General features: G+C 36.5%; 1 protein-coding gene across 2 annotated transcripts in view; it reads right to left on the reverse strand.

Moving 5' to 3' along the window:
• Positions 1-23,127, reverse strand: part of lcor (ligand dependent nuclear receptor corepressor) — a 56,268-nt gene that overhangs the window by 28,604 nt on the left and 4,537 nt on the right. For both annotated transcript variants that reach the window (XM_057325113.1, XM_057325112.1), the window contains exon 2: positions 2,478-2,543. In XM_057325113.1, coding sequence (XP_057181096.1) covers positions 2,478-2,543 — 66 coding nt within the window. The remainder of the gene's footprint in view (positions 1-2,477; positions 2,544-23,127) is intronic.

Consider the following 23,127-nt stretch of genomic DNA (forward strand, 5'->3'; position numbering starts at 1 on the left):
CTCTCTCTCTCTCTCTCTCTCTCTCTCTCTCTCTCTCTCTCTCTCTCTCTCTCTCTCTCTCTCTCTTTAGTGGATTTTAGTGGATCAAACCTTGGTAACACTTCCGTTTTTGCTATTCGGTCTTCAGCATTGTTCCACCATTATTTGACCCTTGAACATCACAATTGTAAATGTTATCGCCAAATGAGATACTTTTGTGATCCTTTGGTCTATGGTCCAAGCTCTGTTTCTCAAAACAACATTTTTAAGCCATGATTTTACAAAACAATTCAAATGTAGCTTAATCTCTTCACACCATTCCATATTTGGTGCTCAGTTATGGGGTGGTTTCCCGGACAGGGCTTAAGTCTAGTCCCAGACTAACTTAAATGTTAGAGGTTTCTTGATCGACAACAACTTGCACTGTCTGACACATCTTAAAATATATCAGTGCGATTGTTTTGTCTTAAGATGCATACCAGTGAGGTTTTTTTGGAAAGTATTTTTTTCCTAGTCCTGGTTTAAGATGTTTAAATTTAGTCAGCTTTACACATTTGAATGATTTAACTACTGGTGCTCACAATGCTCAGAGTGATCACACATGCCTTTTAAGAACCAGTCTAAGCTATTTTAAGAAATACAGTTCTCTACTTTTAATTTCCTTTCATTATTATTTTTTTAACCCAGTCAATTACACAATATCATCCAATTAACCATTACACTGTTGTTTCTATAGCTCAGTTGGTAGAGCATTGTATTAATAGAGCAAAGTTCATAGGTTCGATTCCAAGGGAACATGCATACTGATAAAATGTATACCTTGAATGCACTGTAAGATAAAGGCGTTTACAAAATACATAAAATGTATTTTGGCGGAAAACTGATTGAGCACCTTCACATTTTTTGTGTGTCATATACAAAAGCTTTTAAAGGTGCAGTGAACTAGGACCACAATTTTAACCCGAGCTTTTGTTATATAAGAGGGAATCGTATTCAAGCGAACATCCTGTAAGTGTCAGAACTGAAAACGCCCTTGTTACTGAAATAACAACTGTTATTGACACGAGGTTCAGCGAACAGCAGGTCCTGGAATGCACCTATCTATCATAGATGGGTTGAACACCACCTCCACAAAAGAATATCAACGCCTACTTCTCGAGCCCTGCCCACTGGTTCGCGCATGACAGTACTGAACACAAGCTGCACGGAACCAGATAGAGCGAGTGTAAGCATCATGCCGTTAAAGATCACAAAATATTGTGCAGCGCCTGGTTGTGGAAGAACACAGTCGCTGCATAACCTTCCTTAGGATTCCGACAGTAGGAATGTGTGGTTGAAGTTCATTTTTAAAGACGTTCCAGGTCACGTGGGGAAAACATTGAGCGTTTGTTCGCTTCATTTCAACGCGGATTCCTTGAACAAGTCACAGGTCTACGCTTGGTTTTGCGGAGAGACTAAAATGAAAAAGCAGTGCTGTGCCGTCAATATTGGATCTGATAGGAATGGCGCAGCAATCTTATGCGAGTAAAACATATTTGTACTACGCATCACTATTGCTTTGTTAGAGATCGCTTGATATGCCTTGATAGTATTACCTGGGGACCTCTAGTCATTTGTAATAATTGTAATCGGCATCTCTGTGATTTGGCGGGCTCATGTATCATTTTTCAAGGTTTTATCCACCGTTTGCGAATAATGGAGACTGTTTTGAAGTGTTTTGATATTATTTCTGGTGCTGGGTCATTTTGGCCGGGAGTCAACCGTTTGTTTATTTATCATGAAAACTATAACATTTGAGATCCGCGATCGCGATGATCTTCTGTCCGGTTCGCGGGTCTAAAATGCTGACATGTACTGTCATATATTATTAAACACCATACAACTATAGGCTATACAAACTATACCCAAAGCCTTGCCATCACATCCGGGAAATAAGTCCAGAAAATCACGTTACGTAACGTTACATGTCTAACCAAATTCACAGAAGGCTCCAATTAAGTCAACTACGCAAGCTGTTATCCAATCATAGCAGTGGGCGTTTACTTCCAAGTCTTCTATGTGGCCCGCCCTTAAAAACCGAGCGTTTCTCCAGCGGCCTCAAAACCAGGGTAGAAAATAGCCTATTAATTATTGATTTTGATGTTTTCGAATGTAAAAACCACGCGAACGTCATAAGTAGACATCAGACAATAGTATAAAACAATAAAAACAGCCAGTTCACTGCACCTTTAATATGTCTTTTCATTTCACACCAGGAGAAATTCACTCAGTATTGTGTCCTTGAGCTGTACAGAATATTAACTTGTAGCAGCGAAAACTTTTGGAATTATGTCAATAAATAAAGATAATTTTAATTGCTTTAAATATACCACACTATAATAGAGTCGTCTATTACAATTGTGGTTTTAATTTGATTAATCGAGCTTGGCCTTTATATTTGTTTAACTTCTTTTGGTCTCCTGACGCGTCTTTTAAAATGAACAAAACTGAATACTGACCTTGAAAGAGGGTAAGATCCTTTACAAGTGCTGGTCCAAACAGCCCCTCCAAAATGCTTTCAAACCCTGTGTGGAAGACAAAGGTACATTCTTATTAGCTATATGGAAGGTCTGTATGTAGAGAATCACACTTTCACCCACGCCCACACCCACTGCTTTCAGTTTTATAAACTAAATCAATGCCTTGCCCAATATAATACTGCCACTCAATTTAATTAACTGCAAATCCTGCATCAACGGCACAGTTACGCGAATACACTGATTCCTTGAAATTGAAAGACAAAAGATAAGTATTATGCCTTACAGTAGTGAGAAGAAACATTTCAGTTGACGGTATGGATAAATTAAGCTCTGCTTAAAGAAAGGATGAGATCAGAAATGACATCTTTTCAATAGAGTATCACATTTAACCTGTATAAGAAGATATTTGGAAGAATGTCAGTAACCAAACAGATCTCATCCCTCATTTACTGCCAAAGTAGGGAAAATAAATACTATGGGAGACAATGGGGTATGAGACATTACTGACATTCTTCCAAATTTCTTCCTTTGTGTTCAGCAGAACAAAGAAATTTATACAGGTTTGGAACAATCTGAGAATGAGCAAATGATGACAACATTTTCATTTCGGGGTGAACTAACCTTTTAATATTTTTGAACAGTGTTGGGGAAAGTTACTTTTAAAAGTAACTGGTTACAATGTTGAGTTACTCTATAAAAAGTAACTTAAAACGTAGGGCTGGGCAAAAAAATCGAAAAATCGATTAATCGTTTTTTTAAACAGATCAATTCAATATCGATTCTCAAAAGCTGTGAATCGATTTTTTTTTTCTTTCATATTTACACAAGCACTGAACATTCATTTACGTTAATATTATTGCTACTACTATCCACTAGATGTCACTTTTCTTTACAACGGGTGGATGTTACAACAGGGAGTATCCTTCATTCATTGCTTAAAGGCGCAGTTCTTAATTAACAGCGGCCACTAGCGTTGTATTATAGATTTGCCACGAATCGCTCAGTCCAAACACGACGGTGGCCACCACAGTACAAAAAGTTGTCGTTCTCATGTTGATGCAGGGAAGAGATTTTGCGGGCATTAGAAAGACTGTAGAAAGAGCTATGACTTACGTATTACATAAAATAAAAGGTTTGTTGATTTTAGGTTTAAAAAGAAGGATAAAAGTCAGGCAGGAGCTAGGACCTGCGTTAATATTATAAAGTCTTTCCAGCAGAGACGCGTTAAGACCCACGGTACTGAGGCTTTTAGCAGATATGTACTCACAGATATCTATGGAGATACTTTCCAGCAGAGAGACGTTGGAGAGAAAGATTGTCTAAAAATCACCTCCGAGGAGGATGCTTTGATTCGGATCAGTACGTGAGTAACATACTAACATACCAAGATATGTTGTTGTGTAATATTAGCTGTGTGACGGAGCAGTTTTGAGCGTCATTGTTTATCTGGAACCGCTTTAATATTGTACTCGTCCAGATACTGGAGAGAGAGAGCGAGAGCGCGCTGGAGCTGAATCTGGAGAGAGAGCGAGAGCGCGTTTTACTCAATGATGAATAAACTTTGTTAATCTGTGGATCACATGCGTTCCGCACCGGACAGCACGATCAGTACGGGTCACGGATCTTCCCGTGATCTGTTTCACCACTATACCGCAGCGGAGAGGAAGAGAAAACGCGCGTTGTAGAGTTGTTTGTCCGTTTAGGGCTGCTGTACAAAACATGGCGGTGAATTCAATGTATGTAGGGCCGCTCTGTATGTAGATATAAACAGCTTATTCTAAGGTATTACAAACTTAATGGTTCATTACGTAAGGTCTTTATACACCTCTGAAGAAATTGTTTTGTATATTATATTGTATTTCTGTCAATAGATCCTCCTAAAAACCCCGTATTGTTCCTTAAATTAACATGGGATCCGGGTGTGTCGTCGAATTTAACATCACCTTCATATAAAAGGCAGCGGTTCACATGATTGCAGCCTCTATTTACAGCTATTTTTGTGAAATTTTGTTTGTTATACTGCATCTTAAATTTAAAATAACTGTTAAGTTTTATTTAACTGGTCATGTTTAAAAGTAAACTTTTCAAAACATCTCTTTCTCTATCAATGTATTAGTGTTCTTATTAAAGCACTACTGTAAACATTGAAAGTGGTAAAAGAGTTGCCTGATCACAATAATGGTGATTTGTTTAAATTTCTAAAAAATGTCTACATTAATTGCAGGTGCAAAAGTGATATTGATTCAATGCAATTAACACTGACAAATCAACTATTTTTTAACATTGATTCAATGGTTGCTTGCTATCTGGGTAATCATTGACTTGACTCGAATCGAGAATCGACTCGAATCGAGAGCTTGTGAATCGGAATCGAATCGAATCAGAACATCAGAATCGATACCCAGCCCTATTAATACGGTACTTGGGTACTTTTTGTGGAAAGTAACTGAAAGTACTTTTGCGTTACTTTTTCAGCTGATGCTCATGCTTTTCCAGACTTTGCTGTTCTTCAGTGTTTAACACTGTAATGCATTTAACAATCCTATATAGCCTATAACACGCCTTTATTTTCTTTAAAAAACACATTTCAAATATTTCCTGACCAGTAGTCCTCCACCTCATCCGAGCTCTGCCTACTGTTGACACTGCTAACTTCGCTGTCACTCTCCATATTTATTGTGTTTTGACAGCGCGGCTAGTTGCACAAGATGGCGCCGGTGAGCTTTTGGGACGGCAGAGTCGTTTCCAGTCGTATAACACTGTGTGGGAAAAGGAGGATTTTTGGCCGGCAAATATGGGTGTTTTTTTTAGATTTAAAAAAGTAATCTATAAGGGATATGACAGATCCTCTTTGCATTGCTGAGCACTTCGTTGAGCCAAAACAACTCTACAGTGTTATGTTATGGTCTTGTTTTGTGGTCGATGTCGGACAACAGAGGAATAAAGTTAATTATGCCATTACTACTTTTCCCTGGTTGTTCCTCTGTTGTCTGTTGTTGATCGCGGAATGGGACCGGGTTGGACCTGCACGGTTTCGGCGGGTGGGGCTTCCTGGGTCGCGGCTCGTGGGCTCTCCCTGTTCTTCGTGGACGTTGCTCGGTGGCTTTGGTCGGGGTCACTGAGTGCAGCTATGACACGTCAGAGGAGATCTGGCCCTCCCGGCTGAGCCTGGTTTCTCCCGAGGTTTTTTTTTCTCCATTATTCAGCATTGGAGTTTGGGTTCCTCGCCACAGCAGAGCAGTGCAGTGTTGGCTTGCTCACCGGGAGACTGCATTTATTTATTTATTTATTTATTCATTTATTTATTAGATATTATTTATTATAATGATCTTGCTTGGTCTATAAACACCATGCACTGTGCTGTGTTTTACCTTTCTGTGTTTTTCTTATTTGCTCCTGTAAAGCTGCTTTGGAACAATGCACATTGTGAAAAGCGCTATATAAATAAAATTGAATTGAATTGAATTATGTGAAATTATGATTAATCTAATATATAATATATTACTAATATTATATAATATTATTTTGAGGGGAAAATGACATTTAACATTTGTATATATGCTGGTATTTGGTGAGGAGACTAACAGATGACAGTTGTTTCCTCTCTTTCTCCTGTGCTCCGCCCACTCCCCAACCCTTCTTCTAACTGTGACCATGCCCATTTAAATCTGCAGATCTGTCTGTGCGTGCCATGCCACAAACAGTCGAACACAGCTTATGTTTACATTTACGAGGCATGAGACCCTTGATTGCTGTTGCGTGTCGTGACTTGCGCTAATTTCGCGATCTGAAAGTTATCTTCCAAACATGATCAGTATTTGCAGGATAATTGATTGCTGTTGCGACTCGTGACTCACGCTAATTTCACGATCTGAAAGTTGTCTATTGAGCATGACCGGCATTTGCAGGCATTTTGTCCATGGTGGCGAGTGCGGCCACACTATAGCTCCGCATCTGAGCTCTGGCCTTCCATCGCTGTGTCAAGGGTTGCCAGATTTGCATAACAAAATCGAAGCCGGAACACTGCAGACATGGCAACACTGCTTATGTCTGACTAGCGACAAGCATGAGCCATCATGTCTACACTACTTTTAATTCAGAATTTCACTTCCGCAGTTTAAAAAATGTTCATATAAATCAATGATTAGACTGAAGAGTAACTCGAGTTACTTGAAAAACAAAGTAACTCGAGTATTGATATGTAAATTTATAAAGTAACTGTGTTACATTACTCGTTACTTAAAAAAGTAATCTGATTACGTAACACGCGTTACCCCAACACTGTTTTTGAAAATCTCGTTGCCTTACTACCACTGTACACTTTGTACTTGACATACCATAATGGCATCTTCTACAAAGTAAATCCATACCGTTGCTTAAGCAATGCCCTTCAATTATGCTTTCAAGAGACATGTGATCGCAAGTTTTTGACCTTTAAGATTCTGCAGTTACAGATGCTAAAACACTAGGTCTTTCTTAGTGCGAGTCGCTATTCATCAGCTTTTCGTACTGTACTGTCTTCTAATGCGTGCATTCCAAATTGTTGCTGACTACAAAGCTTTGAAAACAAAACAAAAAACACTTCAAACAGTTCCAATATTCCTGTTCGTTAAATGCCTTGTATCACTGCGAATACTGCAGCGGTCTGTACGCTGTAGTAGATAATGATGCTGATACACGACGTTCACACTGTGTCTACACCGGAGGCGTGATGCGACGCGACAAAAGACAGTAGAACGCACTAGAACTCATTATAATTTTACATTTTGTCCACACTGGATGCGGCGTGGTGAACAAGCCGTGTGTCATGTCGCGTCGCATCCGGTGTAGACACGGTGTCCGTGATGATCACACAGAATGCAAAAAGGCTTTTTATTAGAAAGTACAAAAATCTGTGTTCAAAACCTGTTTCACAATAATAAGCTTATTATATTGATTTATAAGTAAGGCTTGATTTTGCGGAAAATGTCAGTCTGAAGTAATTCTATTTGACCCATGCAAAGATATGCATGCAAAGTAACCTACAATGTTTTTTTTAGAGGTAAAAGTTATGAATTGTAGACATAAACATTTAAAACTTTGCAGAAAACAAACTTAAGTAAGTTCGGATTGCAGGGTCTTGAGGATTCAGTTTCGTCATACTGTATGTGATGTGGTACTGAACGTCTTGTTATAATATTCCATACAAGAGGCGCTAATGTGCTGCAGGGGTGGCTGGAGAACTGTGTGGGATTTCAGAACAGACAAACTCATTCAAGCCAACAAAACTTACATTCATACCAGACTATCCTAAATCATGCATACATCTAGAGAAAATGAAAACACAATGGCACAAACAGGGTGGGGAAATCTCCCATGAACGGTGGCATGAACGGGCTAATCAATCTGACACCAGGGAGGGTCACATCAGCAGCTTTTTGTTTGAACTTCCTGGTGACCATTAATAGTCTATATATAGTGTAGTGCATGTATGAATAATTTACCCTCGCTGGGCAACAAGCACCCATGTCTCTAACCAGTAGATAAGATCGATATATTGTTCAGTCGAGATGTCGGAGATGGTTGGAAGGACACCGTTCTCAAGATATGTTTTGAGAGTGCTGTTCGCACACAAGCTAATTGTTCGATTTTAAATGTAATTAAATGCGATGTGAAAAACTCTTTATTCTATAATAAGGTTGGATTCTTTTGAAGACCGTCTCGCTGTAAAAACATAAATGTGCTTTGCTATAAAATCTGTCACTCAAATTAGTCTAAACACATTTAACTTTGAGTGCTTTGCTTATATCTCAAAAGTGATCCATGTTAGAGAATTCGAACTCCAACCTCATGCTATGTTCTTCATGTTGGATTTTTTATTACCTTAAACTTTTATTTAATTCACTAATTAATATAAATGGAAAATTATGGGAAAACGGAAGCAAACAGTCTGGAAATTCACAAGTTTTAAATAAATTAACATTTTTCTAGACACTTCAAAAAATTTCTTTATCAAGTTTGATAAATCTCTAAAAATAATCTAAAACCACGATGCATTTAACAAGAAAACGTGTTTACAGGTAATTTAGTTTAATATATTAAGGTGTTCAACCTTTTAGTGTATACATAGACATGTTGGGCATAGCCTGATCAAGGATCAAATAAAAACATGAACTTTACTCCAAAAATCAGATGTTATGTGACAATGTGTGCTAATTGCTAAGACATGGATTAAGCATTCTGTAGTTGCTCTTAAGGCAGTCTTGTATTCAACGAAAGTGAAGGGATATGGAGTACGGAGCCCTGGGGGACACCACTTAATGTAATGTCAAAATCAACTTGAATAATAAGTTTGAACCGTCACGTTAACCAAAATTTTTTCTGTCATTGACAGATTTTTTTGTGTGACAAATATCTAAAGGCTGTTCGTCATTTTGACTGATTACAATGAGGGCAATTTGTAATTCCCCTTTTTGTCGAGTTTGTAGCATCCAATCATTTCCTTTCATCAGAATGTGATCTTAATTGGCCGGAGGTACCCCTGCCCTGAACGCAATCGCGAATGGACAGGATCAGTGTAGACTCGCGGTGCGGAGCCAGGCGCATGTATAAACAAGGCATAAGACTATGACGGCCCGTCACGTCTAATTTGTTTCGCCATAGTTTCAAAACTAAACTAAAAATCTTTTTACACTTTTCATTGTTTCTGGATCTGATTCTGCAAAGCATGCATCTGTCACTCAATCAGACCTTTGCGTCGTGTGCTCTCATACACAGACAGGCGCACACAAACCAGTGGTGCGGTGTTTGCAGTCTTTTTTCTTCAGAGAGCGATAGCAACATGTTGGAGATACCTTAAAGAGCAGGTTAACGGCTTCAACTTTATTGGGTATTCAGTTGGCTTCAACTTTATTGGGTATTCAGTTGGCTTCAACTTTATTTGGGTATTCAGTTGGCTTCAACTTTATTGAGTATTCAGTTGGCTTCAACTTTATTGAGTATTCAGTTGGCTTCAACTTTATTGGGTATTCAGTTGGCTTCAACTTTATTTGGTATTCAGTTGTGTTAAAATACAGTAAGTTCAGAGAGTAAACGCATGTACGTCGCGAAGACATCACAAACATGCTAATTAGCACGTAACATCACCTTGCACCATAGTGACGGGTAAAACTTGATTATGACGGCTTTTTAACGAGCCTGTCCAGAAAATGTCTAGCGCAACCTCTAGTTTGAACAAATGTAATGCAGGTATTTTGGATTCACAATCGCTATAATGCACTACTGTATGGCTTATTTGTATTAAATAATTGTGTTTTAAATAATCAAACTGCTTACAATTGCTGATTCCAATAATTGACCAATAGCAAATCTACGTAAATAAATAGGATCCCATACTAAGGGTTTTGCTGTCTATGTATTTCCTGACTTCTGTAACATTTTAAGGAACCGAGCACCGCCCAGAAGATCAATATCATCTTACATAAAAGGAAAAGGGAAAAAAGACCAGCTTTCTCTCTCTGGGGAGAACAATACCTTCATTAAATCATTAAAATCAGCATATTAGATACCGCTGGCTTTCCCGTGGTTTATCTTAACCCTAAATTAAACCCTCTCCCTCCCCCAAATCCTTAACATCTTTCATGCAGAGAGGGTAGAAAAAGGGTTGGGGGTTGTACTTCAGGGGAAATCTGTGTCAAATATAACCATCCCTATCTGGTATAGGGTCATTCCACGAGAGGAATAAAAAAGCCAGTACGTGACAGCCTGGCTAAAGGCAACCAAAACAAGACACTGTTGAAGCAAACTTGATTTTGAGTTCTCGAAAAAACAAACCAATGAAAAAATGTACCAATATAAGGAATGTAATTGACTTGCACACACTTACACCAACACACACACGCATTAATCTCTGTTAATTCTTAGGGATAGCCGCAGCAGCCAATGAGGTTAAAGTACGGAGATAAAGAATCCCATCATCCACCTGGCCAGTTCAATAGACACCCAAAATAAAACAAAAATATAATCCAAACCCGACCCCCCACTTTTTTAGCTCATCCATTGTTGTGTTTAAAGGAAGTGGTTCTCAGTGTTTCAACTGCATTTATCCAATTTCACGCCAAGCATGTTCAATTTGGGGAGGGGCGGAAGAAACTGGGTCATTCCCCTTTGTTTGGTAGAGGCGATAACCCACTAAAAAAGCAACACTACTGCTCTTTGAGAGAGAGCAATCCTAATAAATAAAGAACTGCCATCGTGACCCTTAGGGGTATTCTCTGAGTTAATAAAAACGCGGGCATTGCAATGCTTGCCTTAAAATTCTCTGACAGGAAGCCGTCGGCTGAAATTCAGCGTGGCGAGGAGTCACGCTGAGCGGTTCAACCATTCTGTTGGGGCCAATGATTTATTCAGTGTGCCATGTGCCAAAAGCAGAACGTCTAATTAATTATCCAATTATTTAATTATCCAACGGAAAATGATTAGGAATTCAATTGAAAAGCAAAGACACCAGATCTGATTTGATATATAAAATAAGTTAAATGAAATATTTATCTTTTCACCAAGAAATGCAACTTGGTCTACATAAAGTATATAGCTAATACATTTGACAACTGAGAAATGTGGTTTTTGCTATCTTCATAAAAATACTAACTCTACTCGCAAAAAACAGACAGTACGTGAGAATGTGGGTCTTGTATTTAACAAAAGTGATGGGATATGGAGTCCGGATCCCGGGGGACAATTTTTGGAGCTTCAAAAAGTCAACGCCCATTCACTACATTCTACCGCTTGGAAGAAAAATGATACGTGGTATTATAACTCCGACTGCATTATTCTTCAAGAAGAAAGTCATATTCAGTCAGGATGCCTTGAGGGTGAGTAAAACATGGGGACATTTTTTTGCCTGTGAAATATCCCTTTAAAGTGATGTAAAAATGAACTTGGATAATGAATGCGGTAAACAAATTCACTGTAGTAATTTCTAAATATTTTGGATTCCCAAATATAATGCAGTACTATATGGCTTTTTTGTATTAAACAATTCTGTTTTAAATAATCAAACTAGTTGCAATTGCGGATTCAAATGATGAATACATTTCTATGTAAAGAATTAAGACGCCATCCTAAAGGTTTTGTTGTCTATGTATTTCCAGACTTCTGTAACATTTTTATAACTTAGAAATAAGCTCTATGTTTTATGTAGACTGTTTTTTTAGTTGCATTGTTTGGTTAAAACGTGAATATTTTATTTCACTAATAGATCTGAGAACTGAGAAATGTTGTTTTTGCTATTTTCAATAGACCTTTTACAATACATTACATGAAACACTAACTCTAAATAGCATGAGGTGCAACACACATTGGGAGCAGGGTGAAAAGGCGCTGTCGAGAAGCTAATAAGCGACAATTACAAACATGAAAAGAAGCGTGAAGGCCTGATAATAGCCACCCTAATTTCTCCCAGAGAGGAAAGAGGAGCGACACATTTTTAAAGAAAAAATGAGTGTTGCTTGCCCATGCAAAACTCCATACCCCCCCCCCCCCATTGACACTGAAGTGTTCAGGGAGGACATCATTATTCTGTTGCTTCTGTGGTTTGTGATGTTACAGTTTTTTGAGTAGCGGCTATGTGGTTGCTTACTGACCCGGGTCAAAAGAGCCCACAGAGCATTTATATTCTGGTCTTGGGTCAAGTCCCTCCTTCAGACTGAAAGATAATTTTACAAGCTGAAATGGTAAATTGCAGCCTCTTAGAAAAGTAACAGCACAGTTTAACATTCATCTCCAATGGAAAAACAGTATGGGGCGATTTTTTTAACCCCTTATTGTTAACTACATGTGTAAATGTGATTACTGCATTCACACGAACTACTCGAAATAAGGACTCGCATTTAAGAATTAGATGGAAGGCAAAATAAGCTCAAACAAATGTAGATACACATACAGTACATAAGAATACAGTAGTGAAAAAACTCATTTCAGTTTCACCTGTCATCTGTTTTTACTGCTAGATATAGTGGCACTCTGCCTCATGTCATAGTGTTAGCGGAGTACAACCAATGTCGAGGTAACCGATGAGACTACCTTGAAATTTTGACTGCTTGTACTGCTGCCGTGAAATTCATAATATTGAGAACGTTTTGTCCGGGAAACACATTTGCTTCTGTCTCTTACACCCACACAGATGCATACTGAAGGAATAGCACACGTATCACAAAAACAGCTGTGTGTCAATAGAATGAGGTTATCTATTATATGAACTTTACTGAAAGTGCTTTATGAATATCCTACGCTCTAATCCACGCATCCTGACGGATCCGATTCAATTCCAAATAAACGGTAAAAACAAAGGCATTGCCTACTGCTGACCAAACATTTACAAAAAAAGAAGGAAAAGGCTAAATTTCTCTCTTTTTCTCTTTGCAAACAGTATTTCTATAACATGCGGATAGCTATTTTTTATTTTGGTCTTTTTGTTGTTTCAATTAAATGCCAAGTTAAAAATACAACATGGAGTGATTTTTATCGTGAACTGTCGTCCATAGGAACTGTCATTGTGACTGTTAAGACGAATGGTAAAAATAAAATTTCTATTGTGTTTATTACTCAAATATACAACACGTCCAATGTAGTCAGAGTCAATGATATCACATAATCAATACAATAATATTCTGAGACACACAAATTCACAAAGTTGTCGGTTTCAATCACTTGGTATTGAAAATACGAAAAAAGTAGTTTGTAATATTGTGTCTAGAAGTGTGGTTTCGCGCACACGAAAGCGTTAGCTTAATTTTTTCCCATTAAAAACAGCAACCACCACAATAAATAATTTTTTTCTGTCTTTATAAAAACAGAGTGCAACATCACCTGTTAAAGATTAACAATATAAATAGCATATGCGAGTGTCATTTTGACTACTTTCACAACGCTCTCCATCCTCGTACTTCATACACAGACACTCCTGTCAAGCTAATTAATTTGAAGTGCCGCGGAAAAAAACGAATTACGAGGTCACGAGGTGCAGATATTTTATTATTGAAGAGAGAATAGAAGAGGGATGTTTGGAGCTCCAGACTCTACAGACATGTGCTTCCCAACCTCAGGGCGTAAAGGAGGGTCTGCACGTTGCTTGGAGACAACGGGCGAGATTGCTATACTTCTCTTAATTAGCCTTTCCTCCATCCTTTTGTCTCCCGCTGCTTGTCAGTCTTTTCGTCGACTAAATATAGCATGTTTGCTTTGCGCTTGAAAAGTTGCTTTAAAAAACTAAGCTCGTCTAGCTTTTGATTTCAAAAGGACGGTCACGATATAAAATTAACATCTTGGTGGGGAAAAATCCAATCGGGATAAGGACCTCTCATTGACTTCTTGTGGGGCTTTCTTTGTAGATGAATGGATCATTATGATTTTTAGGTAGCATCTCATGAAGAAACCAGCGGTGAAGTCGGAAACAAATGCACGGTCTTTGGGATTCTTTTGTTGAGGCATTAAATTAAATTGATATTGCTAGTGTGTTAAATAGGATAGGGAAATGAAAATGGATTTGTGAAGTATCAGGTATCAGAGCAAGAAAGCAGGGTGGACAGGGGTTAATATAAGATGATTTAAAAAAAAAAATAATAAGAAAGTGTGTATTATTTATTCATATCAATGTCGGACAAATCTGAATCTCCAGATCTCAAAGTGGTCAAATATTGGCCGATTTATCTGTCTGGTTTATATATCAACGTATCACAAATCAAGTTGCATGTCTGTAATATAATTATAATTTACAGCTGTGCTTAAAGCTCGAAAAGAAATCCCCCCAAAAAGTTTCCAAAGTTAGACAACATATCCCTTGGGTATCATAAAAATTAATAAAACACCAGTCAGACATTAAACTTAATGCGAAAACAAGGCTCAGAAAAAAGTATTTTAGGAGATGGCACGCTGGTCTCATCTAGTAAGCAGATCATAAAGATTAGCCCTTATATCTTATCTTTAAAGAGGACATAAAAGCAGACTTTGATTTCATCCGGATCAATTTTACTACAACCTGAAATATTTTGCTTTTCCAGCCAAAAGAAAATTGCATAAAAGTGCATTACACAATTATTATTATGTTGTGTTTCGCTTTATTTCTTACCGTTTCTTTGTGAAGTTAAACATGCTGAAAATCACATACATTTTTTTTTTACTATTGACGGTACTCGCAAAAAACTAAAGTATTTTCAAGCATTTATGCATTTTGGTATTATTACTCGTATGCTTGAAATGACAAGGTACTGGCATAACACTGAGCTCAAAACAACAGTTTAACATAATACTAAAAATGAGTCATCCAAAACTTCAAAAGTGTACATTTGATTGTTTTTATCTTTTATGACTAATACTGTCCTCACAAGCCAAGTTCCATCATTGCGTCCTTCATCCCACCTTCCCTGTGCTACAGAAATTTCTAGAATTTTCTGACAGTGACAATTTGAAAATAATTAAAAAAATATGGGAATATTTGTACTATATATGATTTATGATTTATTTGCAATATACAAATATATCGTAATTAATGATATAAGCTCAAAATTTACTTGAGCTAAATATACACTAAAACATTGATGCTACGTGAAAATAAATATTACCACTATAATTAGCACCACATAATTGTTCAAGAACTTCAAAAAGGTCGGGTGAAACAACAATTTGTTACACTGTGTTGTCATTTCTACAACCACAAACTATCCAAATACACCTAAACTCTACTAGGACTGTTCGATGATTAATCTCGATCCAGCATAAAGTGTGTTTATAATTATATATTTATAAACACACATATGTGCATGTGTATATATAAAAAATATATATAAAATGAACAAATGTTTATAAATAATTTAAATTATATAAATATTGAACACATCACCATTTTTCTCAGTAAATATATTTCTCAAGGTGCTGTTGAAATGAAATTTTCACCGGATGTCGGTAACAATCCAAATAATCAATACATACAAAGAAAACAAAACAAATAAGTTCACAAATTAAGTTATGTATTTAAGTTAATATATTTACTGAGAAAAATGGTGACGTGTTCAATATTCATTCATATATATATATATATATATATATATATATATATATAGTGCACAGACATTTATTATTTACACACAAACTTTTATCCTAGATGCGATTATTCGTTGAACAACCCTAAACTTTACACTTCATGTTCCCCATTGCAAGTACAGATGTGTTAATGAAGAACCGGAGAAACCGTGGTATCCGGGCCCCTCTCGACCTAGATTATGTTTGAACTGGAGATGTTTTCTGTAGCTCAACTTGTACTAGGTCATGGGATCCATTCCCAGGGAAAGCGCATACTGTATTGATAAAATATATGCGCACTCTAAGTCGCTTTGGATAAAAACATCTGCCAAATACATAAATGTGATGTAAATGTTGGGATATGTGAAAATTCGAAACATTCATCTGTACTATAAAGGATCAGCCAATCAAATAACACATCAGGATGCTGGCATTCAACGACGGGACCTTTTAGGTCACCAAGCCCAAACTACTGGGAAGGCACATTTTGTACTTGCATCACTCGTCTGAAAGACTATCGACGACGAAAGGCAATTTTTAAGCTTTTGATGGTGGTGATTAGTTTGAAAAGCGATGTTTACTTGGCCATTAACTACCAAATGTACAGCATTAGGCTAAAGTACATCTCTGGATTTCAATCTGCTGTAAAGAAGGCTATTAATGGAGTCATGTGTTCCAAAAAACATACGGTGGAGGCATACATACTTGTCATTTACCGTTCTTTCAAAAAAGCCTTATTATTTGATCAATAACTCTGAAAGGTTCTCTGTATTCGTGAGTCACCAAATGGTTTATTTTCAGCATTGACACATGTCAAAGTGATGTGGTGGGCTCCAAGCAAACCCACATAACATCTGTAGTACATCTAAAATATCTTTGAATGAAAGATTTTTTTAATAGCATAGAGACCCAGATAATGAAAGCCCTTTAAAAAAAAAAAAGATTTGGCCTTGTGTTTGATATTGTTTGAGCAATCCACATTCAGCATTGATGGTGTCTTGTACACCCAATTTTCTATTTGGGTTACTACAGTTCAATCTAGCTGGCTGTTTATAAAACCTTACAATATTTTTGAAGGGTATTTTATTATGGAACGCTATGCAACTCTTCGGCTTTGATACCTTACAGATACAGCTACACATTTCAGTGTTTCCCCTGGGTTTACTGCTTTGGGGGGGAGATAATATCTAAAGTTTCTTTGCGGCCGAGGTCTGGCCAATACTTTTTTTAATAGATATTTAATCAATTGAACCCAGTCGAAAATGTTTATAAAAAGTTAACATTTAATGTTTAATCAGGCCATTTATTTTATATTCTTATACCCACTGTATGTATGTATGTATGAACCATAGAAAGGCCTGGTAACTGAGAAAATAAGTTGTAGGCTCTGGTGCTAGTGGTGGTTTTTAATATTAAAAAAAACTACTGACAACAAAATCAATGTAACAACTGAAATGAATTTATCACGAGCAAAAGTACTTACAAAGTTACTAACAAGTAGCCTTTCCATGCCATTCATACTAGAACTGATTCTAAATGATCTCGGATTAAAACATGATTCATTTTGAAATGCTCTTAACATGCTGATTATTAATGCTAGTAATATTATTATCACATGCTAAATGTAGATACAAGACGTTATGGTTTATAATCTGTCACAAACCTATATAGCAAACAGATTGACTGACTGACAGCTAAGAATACTTCATTTCTGCTGCATTTTTCGTTTACTTGAGCGTTACAGTAACAGTGTCCATTTATTTACCTGCTCTTGGTGTATGCTGGTCTTCATATGCGACGCGGAGAAGCAGCGCTCACGGAGAGGAAAGGGTTCAAAGAAGCGCGTTTGGCGCTAGATAAGGATATTAGAAGATATAGCAGCAAAATATAATCAACATAAATGTCCCTGAGTGCGCGTGATGTGTACATCTCAGTTATGTAGACACACTGCTCAATTTAAACTACAGAAATAGTCTGATGTTTTGAATGGTTCTTTGTCTCGCGGTGTGGATGGAACGAAGCCAAGCTGGGTGAAAACCTGTCATCCCGTGGTGACTGGACAGGACTGTTGCTGCTTGTCAGGGGCAGGGCGTGCGTCTTTTCTGTACTTGGACTCGGAGCAGGAGAGCGAATGTTGCCATTTTCACCAACCTGGGAGGGTTTAAAAACGCAAATATTTTTATCTACTTTTCAGGTGGTTGATGCAACATATTTTTCGATGCGCTTTCTGTCCGCTGGTGGGAGTGTGTGCTTACATGTGTATGTGCGCGTACGCGCATTGGGCAGAACTCGATACGGAGAGCAGAGGAGAATTGTAAACGCGCGACCATGTAGAGACAGAAATAACATGCCGCCATGTAAATAAGATAATATCTATATAGAAAATAAAATTAACTTTGCCTTCAAGGGGGGCAGGGGGTGCCGTTGGAGGGGCGGGGCGCCACCCTAAGGTAATGGTAGGGGAAACACTGTATTAAATGCACTTTGACGTCATATTGGCGAGAACCAAAGACCCACCGATACACTGAAACAACAATTTGAATAAATTAACATAAGTGAAAGAACATATAGAGCATTGTTTGCAATTAAAGTTGAAATCAAGATGTTTTTAAAACATAATAAGCTTTGAGTGCTCAAACATGTCATGGTACAAGACTTATGGATGTAATGACATTAATCTATGCAAAAGTAATGCCCACACTGAAAAAATAACCAGTAGTATAAGTGTACTTCATTTTTTTTGTCAGGTTTTTGCACAGTTTTTTTTTTTACATAAATGTACTTAAACTGTGTGCAAAAAATTGAGTAAATGTACTTAAGTAACTAAGTAAGTTTACTTTTTAAAAAAACTGTGTGGACGGTTACTTTTTTGTGTCAAGTTTTTGCACACATTCAATTTACTTAAATCTATTTGTATTTTACAGTGCAGTTGTTTTTAAGTCAGTTCAATATAATTTAAGTTTAATTGACTGATAAAGCTAATTTGATTTAACTTCAGACTGTAATGAATCCTCACTTTCCGTGTGTTCAGTGTGCCCTCGCAGGGTAAAGAAGGTGCAAGTCTCACGTAATTCTAAAGTTGGACTGCTACATAAAGCTGTCAAAAGATGTAGAGCGCTAAATTGACACGCAAATAGCCTCACGCCGTTTATGTATACAAGGAAGCTGCGAAAGAACAATTTAAAAGTGTTCAATATTAACGAAACACACGCCACTGGAGAGATCCAAAACGTTGTTCGCTGTTAATACAACACCTTTGACAAGAAACACTATGAAGACGTTAGCAGCTGTTAAAAGTGAAGAATGATAAAACTACTTAAAACAGACTTCATGAACACCACCTTACAGCACCTCATAACTCAATCTCTAGTAATCCTTCTATAATATACAGGTATTTTCTGACTGCACGTTTACACATTTATACTTATTACTCTTTGTCTATCTTTATATATAATCTCATCCACCTTCAGTATAGCCTACATGGTGCTGAAGGCTAAAACGTTTAAGGTTTTTTCCATATTAGGACTTAATGTGTTAATATCTTCAGTGCAACTTTAAAATGGAAATAATACAAAGACTTGGCATTGACTTAACTTTTATCAAAGTAGTTATGACTGGCAAATGTTCAAAAACAAAAAGAGGGATCATAATGTTATAGTCTCATATGGCTTGTTTTGAGGAGGGTGGGTAAAGAACTATTCTTTCTAAACTGTGTTAACTCAATTGAAAGTTTTTTAGTGGTTTTTTTTTTACAATACATTTGGTTTTAAGTAGCTAGGGATTCACAGAGACTGTTTTTATGTCTTTTCACAAGTCCTCCACAAGTGAATAAATCCCCCATAAATCTATTGTAGGTAATAATTCAAAAACACAAAAGATAGATCTCTCTGCTTAAATCTTTCTATTATCTCTATAGTACAATACAGGTGATGTGATACTATTCACTATGTATAAGCATTCTTTCCCACAAGATAAGCTTTTCAATGAATTCTGAGAAACCAACTCAAAAAGATTACAAAAAGTTTAAAGACTGATTGCAGAAGGCAGAGAGGGCCGAATTAACATAAAAAAATAAGTTATTATCCCACATGAGAGTTCTTGTGCTATACAAAAAAAATGTACTGCAAAAAAGCAAAGATGTGCCTAGGAACAACCACACAAATGTTCAATTTTAAGCACATCTAATATTCTTCAAATAATAAAACGGCTTCATTTTACTTTTTAATTAGTGGCAGCTACTTAACAACGGGGGCCATACATCAGGACTGGCTTTTAATCCTCATTTAATAGCACAAAGACCCTAAAGACAATAATCATAAGATCATCCGCATATAAAATCATCTCCAGTAGAGATGCAGCTATGTAATTGATATGAGATTTCAGCTGGCTAAAGGGCTGTTCTTCTTATCATGTGATTTTCACATGGATTCTTGCACTTCACTGAAACAAAAGGAATAATTGAGATGTTGGGGAAGTGATGAAACAACACACACCACTGATATGATGATCCAAACCGACACATTAATATAATAGTACTGAAGTATTTTTCATGTGCGGGTAAAAAAATACTATTGTATCGTTAAAAAAAACTAAAAACACAATTCAAAAAAACAGAATTTGGGAAAAAATAAAACTGATTTCATAGGGCCCTGAAACTGTAAAATGGCTTCACAGAAAGCAACTAAAGGATCTTAATGGTAGATTGACGTATTGAAAGTACATTCAAAATGTTAATGACCAAACGGTTTTCTGCAAGTTAAATGTGTTAATTCCAAAAAGCAAACTAGCAATGCCATGAATATAAACACATGTCGCTGTGCACAGCATAAAGTTTTCATTTCACAAAAGATCCCTGCCGTAGTATTTAAAAGAATTAGTATGGAAACCACTTTTTCTTCTGTACTACAAAACATTAACAGAATCAGAAACATTGACATTGACATTTCCTTGAAAACATTTGTAATTACACAAAAAATATATTTCATTAAAGAGATAGTTCTTACAAAAATGAAAAATCTGTCATCATTTACTTACCCCCAGGTTGTTTCAAACCTGTACAAATGTATTTGTTCCAATGTACAAAGAGAAAGATATTTGGAAGAATGTTAGCAATTTTCAGTTCTGGAACATCATCCACTAGGAATTTTTGTTGTTGTTGTTCTGTTGAACACATAATGAGATATTTTGAAGAATTTAGGAAAACAAAGAGTTCTTGGGCACCTTTGACTACCATTTAATCCTATACTATGGTAGTCAATGTTGTCCCGGAACTGAAAATTACTAACATTATTCCAAATATATTTCTTTGTGTTCATCGCAACAAAGTAATTTATACAGGTTGGTATGAAATTACATAAAGGTGAGTAAATGATGACAGAATTTTCATTTTAGGGTGAACTATCCCTTTGAAGACCCAAAATCCCTACACACGCAGTTTTCAGGGAATCCCATGTTGAGCACATAATCTAAAATCATGTGGGACATTGTAAATGTTCAGGGGGTTTAATGGCAAACAAGTCACAGTGTGTCACATGAGAGGAAGACTAAAAAAGTGAAACCATATGGCAGATTTTAACACATTTGGATTAACATGGATTTATTTAGCTAAAGCGAACTGCAACACATTTATATGGAGAGAAAAATGAGCAAGTGGTGTTATCGCAGTTACCGTTACCATATATCTGCAAAAGAAAACTGCCTAAGGTTATTACACAGGACGTCTGTTACAGATCTCTTTTTTATAAATTGAATGGCAATTCAGTTCTTGAGAATGTTCTTAAAAAGTGAAACATCTCAGAAACATGAAAAACAAAAGAAATGGTTGTGAGGGGTGGTGGACAAATGCTATTTCTAAGTACTGTATCGATATTTTTCCGGCATTAATTTTTTTTATTAATGTGACAATTATCATCTTTAAGAGCACGTCTGGAGGTCAATGAGCAAATCATTTCAATTACATCAAACTCCTAATCCAGTACAAACAACAAATATAACTGCACAAAGCACTGAAGTCCAATGCAAATGAAAGAAGACCAATCAAATAAAAACATGCTATAATATACAATTACACATTAAGACAAAAGATATTAATATAATATTGTATTGCTTTGTTTTCTGCTGATTCCCACCTCTTCTATGTACATGACCACAAAAACAGCTGAACAGAATTCACATGAAATGAGAAATCCAATGTACAATGTAATACAAATTTAATCTAGATGCCCTTTGACAGAATGGGAATTCCTGGGGTTTTAATGCATGACCATCACAGACTTCCTAGATGTCTGAATATTTAGGCACAGCAGTCTGACATATTAAAATGCTGTTCTTAAACTCTTGACGTTGAGAAAAATCTAGCAGAAATGACAAATATTATGTCTGCTAGTATAGTGCTATTGCTTTAAAGTGGTTTATATGTTTTATATAGATAGCTTATGTAAATGTGCTGGAAAGCTTGTATTAGGCATTCAGGAAGAATCAATAGGTTTTTGTGTCATTGGTGAAAAGCACAAATTAGTTGCTTGGTGGTGCAGAGGCGCTGTAAGACATATAACGCTATTATTAATCAACTCTGCTTCTATACAGAAATGCACTGTATCTGAATTGTTTAATATTTTATGTCAAATAAAGAATAAATGCATTACATAGGTACACCGATTAGACAGACGCATCTATATCAATTACAAATGCAAACTATATTCCTGTAGCTCGAAGTCATGGGTTCGATTCTCAGGGATTATACATGTAAAAAACACCAGATACTGCCTAGTCGTTTTACAAGTTGTGTGTCTCTTGAACTCACTGTAAATTAGGGATGCACGATAAATTATCGGCTATATCGGTATCGGCCGATAACATTAAAAATGCCCATTTATCGGCCGATACCTATATGGCCGATAATTTATCGCGTAATAAAATTTAGGTCGATATATTATAGCCGATAAATCATAAATGATTTCGTCTGGTTAAACTTCTTCAGCTGCACACTGTTTCCAGTTAAAATCCAGTACAGTACTGTCTTTCTGTCCTGATCATTTACTTACTGCTATTAGAAAAACATACCGTTGATGTCGGTACAGTATGTAGATACAGTATTTATGAATGTGTAAATTATAGGAACATATAGCATATTATTTGAATCAGACTGCTGTCTGAATGCTTTCTGTCTTGAGACCTGTTAGACATGTGGCTATTAAGAACATATTTCTGGGTTGCTCTGGAAGAACAGCTATCATTTGTTTATTAAATAAAAAATATATAAGTTTGAAGGTTAATGAATCGTTAACTAGTGTAAATACATCATTTTCAGGGGAAAAAAGAGAACTAATGGTTACCTTGTTTTCCGCAGTCCATGTTTTCAAATAAAAGCAGTTGTCCACATTTTTCCTTTTTGTTTCAGTCTTAGGGAATTTTTTATTTTTATTTAGATACTGTATATCGGCCAATATACCAGTTATCGGCTTCCAATGTTAAAGAATTATCGGTTATTATTATTGGCCAAAATTTACATATCGGTGCATCCCTACTGTAAATCACTTGGAGAAAAGTGTCTGCCAAATACGTGAATGCAAAT

Source organism: Triplophysa rosa, linkage group LG25, assembly GCF_024868665.1.
Source record: "Triplophysa rosa linkage group LG25, Trosa_1v2, whole genome shotgun sequence".
NCBI lineage: Eukaryota > Metazoa > Chordata > Actinopteri > Cypriniformes > Nemacheilidae > Triplophysa > Triplophysa rosa.